The sequence below is a fragment of the Salvelinus sp. IW2-2015 genome, linkage group LG16 (genome assembly GCF_002910315.2).
Source record: "Salvelinus sp. IW2-2015 linkage group LG16, ASM291031v2, whole genome shotgun sequence".
Classification (NCBI taxonomy): domain Eukaryota; kingdom Metazoa; phylum Chordata; class Actinopteri; order Salmoniformes; family Salmonidae; genus Salvelinus; species Salvelinus sp. IW2-2015.
The window spans coordinates 36,540,018-36,548,499 of record NC_036856.1 but is presented as its reverse complement, the minus strand read 5'-3'; the positions used below and the strand labels follow the sequence as shown (position 1 = coordinate 36,548,499).

At 44.0% G+C, this 8,482-nt stretch overlaps 1 protein-coding gene across 1 annotated transcript in view; it reads right to left on the bottom strand.

The window, feature by feature from the left end:
* Positions 1-2,826: 2,826 nt before the first annotated feature.
* Positions 2,827-8,482, bottom strand: part of dock7 (dedicator of cytokinesis 7) — a 64,851-nt gene continuing 59,195 nt past the window's right edge. Inside the window, 7 exon segments of the mRNA XM_024003795.2 lie at positions 2,827-3,432; positions 3,858-4,025; positions 4,212-4,462; positions 4,709-4,945; positions 5,137-5,226; positions 5,340-5,465; positions 7,895-7,909. Coding sequence (XP_023859563.1) covers positions 3,390-3,432; positions 3,858-4,025; positions 4,212-4,462; positions 4,709-4,945; positions 5,137-5,226; positions 5,340-5,465; positions 7,895-7,909 — 930 coding nt within the window. The 3' untranslated portion in view covers positions 2,827-3,389.

Here is an 8,482-nt window from a genome sequence, read left to right as displayed (position 1 = left end):
CAGAAGCCACCCCTCAGTAAAAGGCATATGACAGCCAGCATAGTTTGCCAAAAGGCACCTAGAGGACTCTCAGACCATGAGAAGAAAAAAAGATTCTAGGCACCGCTCATCACCTGGCCAATACCATCCCTACGGTGAAGCATGTTTTTTGGCAGCAGGAACTGGGAGACTAGTCAGGATCGAGGAAAAGATGAACGGCGCAAAGTACAGAGAGAGTCTTGATGAAAATCCTGAGCGCTCTGGAGCAGGTTTCAGACTGTTTCAGCAGTCTGTGTGGTCCCTGGATCCTCAGGAAGCCCAGGCCATCTGTAATGAGCTGGTGGCCCAGACTGGAGACCTGCAGAAAGAAGTCACCTGTCTCAGGAACCTGCTTCAACAAGGACCTGAGCCCTAGAACCATGCCTCGGGACTACCTGGCATGATGACTCCTTGCTGTCCCCAGTTCACCTATGGAACCCGGACCTGTTCACCGGATGTGCTACCTGTCCCAGACCTGCTGTTTTCAACTCCCTAGAGACAGCAGGAGCGGTAGAGATGCTCTCAATGATCGGCTATGAAAAGCCAACTGACATTTACTCCTGAGGTGCTGACCTGTTGCACCCTCGACAACTAGTGTGATTATTATTACTTGACCATGCTGGTCATTTATGAACATTTGAACATCTTGGCCATGTTCTGTTATAATCTCCACCCGGCACAGCCAGAAGAGGACTGGCCACCCCTCATAGCCTGGTTCCTCTCTAGGTTTCGTCCTAGGTTATGGCCTTTCTAGGGAGTTTTTCCTAGCCACCGTGCTTCTACACCTACATTGCTTGCTGTTTGGGGTTTTAGGCTGGGTTTCTGTACAGCACTTTTGAGATATCAGCTGATCTAAGGGCTATATAAATACATTTGATTTGATGACTGTGGGGAACGTTCACCRTCCAACAGGATAACGACCCTAAGCACACAGCCAAAACAACGCAGGAGTGGCTTCGGGACAAGTCTCAATGTCCTTCAGTGGCCCAGCCAGAGCGCGGACTTGAACCTGATCGAACATCTCTGGAGAGACCTGAGAATAGCTGTGGAGCGACGCTCCCCACCCAACCTGACAGAGCTTGAGAGGATCTGGAGAGAAGAATGGGAGAAACTACCCAAATACAGGTGTGCCAAGCTTGTTGCGTCATACCCAAGAAGACTCGAGGCTGTAATCGCTGCCAAAGGTGCTTCAACAAAGTACTGAGTAAAGGTTCTGAATACTTATGTAAATGTGATTGTTTTTTATTTTTAATACATTTSAAAACCTGTTTTTGCTTTGTCATTATGGGGTATTGTGTGTAGATTTATGGGAATAAAAAAATTAATAATCCATTTTAGAATAAGGTTGTAACGCAACAAAATGGGGAAAAAGTCAAGGAGTCTGAATACTTACCGAATGCACTCTAAAATAAATGTATCTTTCATCTCTGTGTTTCATAATTGTCTTTAAATTCACACGAGACTGAATGTATCTTACCAGAGAAAGCATCCGAGCGAGCGAAACAACGCCCCTCTTCCTTTGTATGTGTAGGCCATCTAATTCTGTCTGGTCAAAAAGAGTATGACAATGTTGCCGCCCATAGCATTGAATTCAAGAAAAGCCAGCATGCATTTGGCCTCCCTTGATGAAAATAAAGTTCAATAATAGCCAATCTGCCAGCTCAACTGTGAATGGTCCTGGCTCACCAAAACAAAAGTGTCAAGTCAAGCCAGTTTGGATTTGACTTTACATCGAGAGCAATAAGTCATTGACAGAAACTTGAATTGTTGCATCTCGTTGTTGTCGTCCTCATTGCCCATGAAATGAAGTTAGGCTAGCGAGCAAGCATTTTAGCCCGGTAGCTTAGGACAACAAAAAATACAATTGTGTACTGTACGACAGTCATAGACCGTTTCGTCAACATGAGAGGAGGATGGCATTGGCGGTTTTCTACAAGTAGGGTGAGTCAACATGTTGTTTTTTCTATTTGAACACACACACAAATCAGAACCACGGACAGCCACATCATATTTAGTTTACGTTGATAGGACTAAATTGTTATTGGTATCTTTTAGTTGTCACTGTATTAGACTAAAGCATAGGTGATTTGATGTTGAAGTTGAAATGGTGCTGGAAGAGTGGAGGCAGCTCCTGTTTGCAACTTGCGGTAACTCTCAGGGGTTCTAAATCAATAGTTGTTTAGTAGTCGGAAACCCTAACTTGCTTGACCATGCTGTAGGTCATGTAACTGTTTGTTAAATGCGATATGCTTTGTGGACTTCACCAGACAGAGATTTCTCTCCGGTTTTATGATGAAAAAGGTGTGGTTGAATTTATTCTGCCACTGTGTCCTCTTATTGTCTCGGCCTTAGGCCTATATAGCACGGTCGCAAGGCATGTGAACTAACAGGTTACAGAACAAACAACGCAATTATCACAACACATATGGCTGTAATATGGCTTGGCTTCCCCAGTGATTTTACCCACGCACTGCTACTGATACCGGAGAGGTCTCGAGATGGCTATGCATATTCATTACATGAGGCTAGTAGCATAGCATCTCTCTCCATTGAATACAGGCGGTTGACGTCAACAACCCTCATCGAATATATATATATAAAAAAACGGATTACAATAATGAGATGTATCCACTAATCCAAAGAAAGGATAGGCGGGAGCTAGACAGACCATTCCACTTTGTGGACAACGACTCCCATTGTTAGGGTGGAGAGACATGCATCTTGTCAGTATATCCATAATCTTTGGCCCAGTTTTCCCTCTCGTGCCGCCCGCCCCTCTGATCTTATTTTGGGTTTCAGGGGACATGCTTGAATTAATCAATTTMTTTATAGGTAACCATGGAAATCATACCCTGACTGGGAAACCCATATTCCGTTAACCTCCCATCACAAAGAAAATACCAATGCATCCATTGGACATTAAAATATTGATTTAGTAAAATACTTAAAGTAAACAAAAACMACATAAAATGACTCATGATGTTTAAAACATTTCCTTAACTTTAAACAAAAGTATCTTAACTAAAAATAAAGCATTATGATAAAGAGTGGTAACACACATTTTGCTTGTTTTTTTCTCATTTTGGATTAAATAATAAACTTTCAAGTCAGAAAATGCAATGAAAAAAAAGGTGCACACATGAAATATGTATACAGATTTGACACATCGTACATAGTAAGTTCCACTTTGTTAAACCCACTGATTGCGTAACAGGCTGCCTGTAAACGAATAAGACACTGGAATGATGTACCGACTTCGTAGTAACACTTTAGCTTTCCTTCTATGGGGAACACTGACTTCTCAAGACACTGACGCTCAGTATTTACACATTAATAAATTAAGGTTGTGATCCTTCGATTTCTCTTCATCTTCAAAGTTCAAGCTTGCGAAGACTCATTCTGCTGAAGGAATCTCTGGGGGGGGGGGGGGGGAGCACATAGTGTAAAAGTTAGTGAGATATGGGGAAGCCATACCGGATTGGACATGTATATCTATATAACCTTCCACCCCGTAGAGACCCAGTGCAGACAGGTTTACAGAGAAGGTTCCAATCACAGAATACCAAACTACCTGGTCAAGCTGTCCGTTTGCTGCATGTAACAGAAGCACAAGCAAAATATCATATTTATGTGTGTGGGGAGGTGCATGAACAGTCAGAGAGAACACATGCAATATGACAAAATGCATATCATGAGAAAAAAGCTGRACACTGCTGGTGATAGTATCACTGCTCTTTACGTATCAGCCTCAAGGCCTTCGTCAGAGCTTTTGTATGCACATCACAAGAACACTCCAAAAGAGACATWATGTTCCTGCTCGTCTGCACATGCCCACTCACCTGTGAGAGTTGACCTGCAGCACAGGTTTATAAAGCTGGGGTATCTTTCTGCAGATGAGTGGTTGTAGCGCCTCCTTCAGGCGATGGTAGTTCCTCTCCAACTCCCTCTGGTACTCCTTCTGGTCTGGACCAATCAGACTCTTATTTTTACGCAGGGCATCTTCACACCTGGTGATGGAGGAGAGGCGTGAGCACTGCACTGCACTTCAACATGCCTTGCACATAAGTCTAAAGGAACTTGGTAGAAGCAATATTGTATGATTTTTAAAATTTGACATTCATTCATGCCCAGGAAATTGCGAGTCCATAATGGTACATTAAAAACACTGACTGTAAAGTAACAGTGTAATTTACCTCTTGGTGAAGTCTTTGAAGCAGAGGCGTAGTTTGTTGTGGTGTCTGTAGAGTTTAGGATCACTGGGGATCTCTGACAGGAACACCTGGGCCACCTCCAGAGGTCCCTGGTTGACGGTAGTCCCCACTGACCCCTGCAGCACCATCTGCAGCATCTTGGCATCAGATGGGTCCTGGTGGGTWGCGAAGGCCAGCTCTCCGGTCTTCTTCTGCATATCCTCTATGGCCACCTCGATGGGCATAGAGATGATCTGACACAGGGCCAGAGAGAGGAGATCAGACTATTAGACAACTGATTATATACAATGTATAGTAACGAAGAAGTGTATGTGTGTGCTGTGTGTCTTATGAATGTGTGTCTGTATGTTGATTCCTCTAAAAGAGAGTAGTTTGGCCTACGGATGATCCGTCTAGGAGTCAGGTTGTAGAGGTCATGTAGTAATGGTGTGTTGCCTGTGGCGCTGCACGCCAGTCAGATGAAACCCCCAGGGCCTCACCTCCTCTTTGTGGATGATGTTGATGCGGGTCTTGATGTAGGGAAAGGCGTGGGATGTGGTCAGGATGGTTTTGCGTTTGAACTGATCGTGCAGATCCCCATGCGCCCGCCCGTCCAGTGTGAACGGCGTGCAGTAGACAAACCGCCGCAGGTTGTAGTTCTTGTCAAAGTACGTGATGCGGTCCTTCATCTCGTATGTGTCGAAGTACGGCTCCACATACGTGATCTGGACATAAGCCTGGACAAACAGCAGTGACAACTGGTTAACATGATGCTTTACCAACATTAACCAAAATACACAAATAACCAGTTAATAACCTAATAACCAAAAAGGCTATTTATTTGACCATGCTTTGATTCAATTAAGGGATCATTTGGAATCACATCTTTATCCACACGCCCTCTCCCCCGCCCCATCCAAACACACACCTTATTCGGGTCCTGTTTGCACTTGTCCACAGGATTGGAGTCCTTAATGACTTCCACCTGGTCTTCTCCATAGCGCTCGCCATAAAACCCCTAAGAGATCAAAKACACAGAACACAAAGTCAACACAGCACACACGGAGTGCTCCACCGTTTCACAGAGAAGAGATCATTCCTAAAGACGCACTCCTCCAAACTGCCATTTACCTCGAGTCGGTGAGAGATCTCAGCCAGCTTGGTGATGGCAGGCTCTTTGTATACAAACTCCTGCTCGTCCAAGTCCCCGAATTTAGACCCGTACAATCCGACTCTGAAGTACGTACCAAACATTCTCTTCCCATCCTGTCAGACAGAAAATATGTTTTACTCTGTTCAGATATAATACGAGCACATTCATAGTACATGAAACATGTTGCTTAAACACAGCATTTTACACAGAAAGTCATTGGAACTGTAAGGATGAAGCACGGTAGTAACTCTGGTGACAGAGTTTGATTATGTCAGAGCCAGCRTATTGATACATTATAGTTGGAATCCATCCAACTCAGGGAAACCATAGAGTTCAAGTTCAACCATAGAATTTAAAGTTCTCTCATCAGCAAACACTTCGATTGCAACACCAAATATAAACAGAGACATACGACCTACAGCATACATATACTGATGTAAATGTTTGAATAAATCAACAACCTTCAGAGGTACTATTTATAACCATGTTGACCAGTGATGTTATTTCTGATCAGATTGGAGGATGTGCAATGACCCATAAACTGTGTGTGTGTGTAAAGAGTGTTACTGTCTAAGGTACCCATGGCCCAGAGTCCATCTGATGCACCTCTCACAAAGGCTCATGGGTAATCCTGACTCTGCACTAGAATAACTCAACCCATGATGCATCAGGATGGAACCAGGTATTGTTTAACCAAAGTGTACAGATTTCGCTGAGAAATGGTTTATAATATAGAGAGTCGGTATAGACAGAGACTGGTGCTGAAAATGGGCATTCAAGAGGTTGAACCAGAACAGAAGCTCAGCTTGTAAACATGGAGTACATCCATATTATCCACGTGAGAGCGAAACATAGAATAGCAGAGGCAGGTTGAGCTCAATGTCTGGAGGTGTCCTGAGAGAGACGAGAGCAGCTAAGGCAGAAACCTGACAATGTCACCYTTTAGAAGGCCAGAGATGGTGATGACGGACAGAGAAGTGGACAAAGAGCCAGGGAAAAAGAAAGGAACAGGAGTCCCGTGTCTAGCAGACAGAGCTCTGCCGTTCAGGATCAGGAAGGAGTGCAGCCGTGGTAAGGAAACAGGTGTGTGAAGAGAAGGGGGAGGATATATATGGCATCAAGTACACAGAAACTTTCCAGGACTGAGCTAAACCAGGTCAACTCAAGGCTGAAGGGTTCAGGCTCCCAGTACTGCTCTTATTGCACAATTATTTACACAGCCTTACAGTAGCATAACACACTATATAGGTATACAGTACACAGTGAAATACAATGTCTTTTTTGTTGATCAGTTGCGCTGCCATTTGGCTCTGCTCTCGTCAGTGCATTGTTCATCGTAATACATTCCCCTTTCAAAAGTAACAGAAATGAAGTAACCCTCAGACTAGGAACTTACCACAACACACAATAAGTAAAGTGGGAAGGAAGGGTCGGCATGGCAACCGGGGAAATCAAAAGGAGAAAACAGAAGACATTTTAATCAGGATTCAGGTACTTCACTAGAGAAACTAACAGAACAAACCAAAACAAATAGAAATAACAGCAACCACCAACGGAAAAACACATCATTCCTTTTGACTTTGAGAAAGAACACAAACTCAAGAGACAAACTCAACGTGGAAGAGCCAACACATGCAACGAAGAGAAACAAGAGAAAGAGAGAGAGAGAGCGAAGGCAGACGTAGTGAAGTGGTGAGTTCCACAGCCCCTAGAAACACACTATTCATGGGGCTTGTACTCCCAGTGCTTTAGTTTCCTCAGTGAAGAATAAGYAGGAGTGCTCTGTCCTTATCATGCAACAGACCAGGTTAATACCAGTTAACAGAAGACCAGCAGTATGAATGAGAGAACTCAGGGGTCGATTTAGTTAGTCTTTTTCAAATAAAAGGGAGAAAAAAATGTACTAATCAAAATTAGGGTGGGACAAATTAAACAATCCAGATTAATTTGATTTGCACCCTCCTGAAGAAATGGACTGGATCCTCGAATGTCGATCCAGTCCGAACTGCATACGGTAATAGTTTGTGATTTTGTGGTTCATTTGTTTGTGTGAGTGTGTATTGAGAGAACAACCTGGGGAGTGTATCTTTTGCATGAATATTTGACTAAAATCGAACCCTGTGGCTGGAGATGAGATGAGCGAGCAGATGACCAGTTTGTCGTTGATGAGAGAGATGGTCTGAAAAGGCAGGTGTGCAGACAGGTGAATCATTCATTCACCAACACTTGTCATTAGTGTCACACTGGGGCTCCCATGCATGGCCTGCCAAAACAGTCACGTTAAAACAACCTCCTCTTCCACAGAAAGAGAGAAAGAGAAGGATGAGGAGGAGTAAGGGGGGTGCTGTCCGTAACATGGCATCAGCAGTCCCACAGTTGGTTGAATGGACGGAGGGACAGCATCCAGTCCAGGCAGGTAGATGTTAATGGATGGTACAGTTTAAAGTAACAGCCGAGAGCAACAACGCCCAGGACTAGCAGATAACTCATATGAAGTAGCCAAGCAGGAACCATGACTTAGTGACCGACCTACCTCCCAGCCAGTGCTCTGTGGTGACAAAAAGAACACAGGACAATAAAAAGAACACACGTTTAGTCACGTTGGTACAGTGCAGCCCCCCCCCCCCCCGGCCACTAGAGGAACAACACCTCATGGCCAACAGCACACAGCCAGGAGAGTACAGCTACGGGCCAACAGTTGCATGTTCGAGTGGCGTTGGGGACAACTGTGGCATTTTAGCTAACCTTAATCTAATTCTCGTACTCCCTCTAGCCTAAAACACAGCCAGGGGAGTCTCAGGTCTTTAATATCATATCCCTGTGGGACAGGCCATACTGTACTGCTATAGTCARCCCATGCAGACTGTATTTAAATGAAAAGGCACTTTAAAAGCTATCCATAGAACAGGGAAGGCAGGTTCTCTTTCTGAATTCCCAGGGGGAAATAAAAAGTTCCATTGGGAAAAACAGCAAATAATTGTTTTCATAAAAACATTTAATGCAAAGCAGTTCAGGTCATTGGTAATTGTGTGTTTATGAACAGTGTGTGGGTTTAAATGAGTGTATAAGTGTGTGGCGTGAATTCATGTTTGTCTGTGGGTGTATGAGACCTCTATAAATA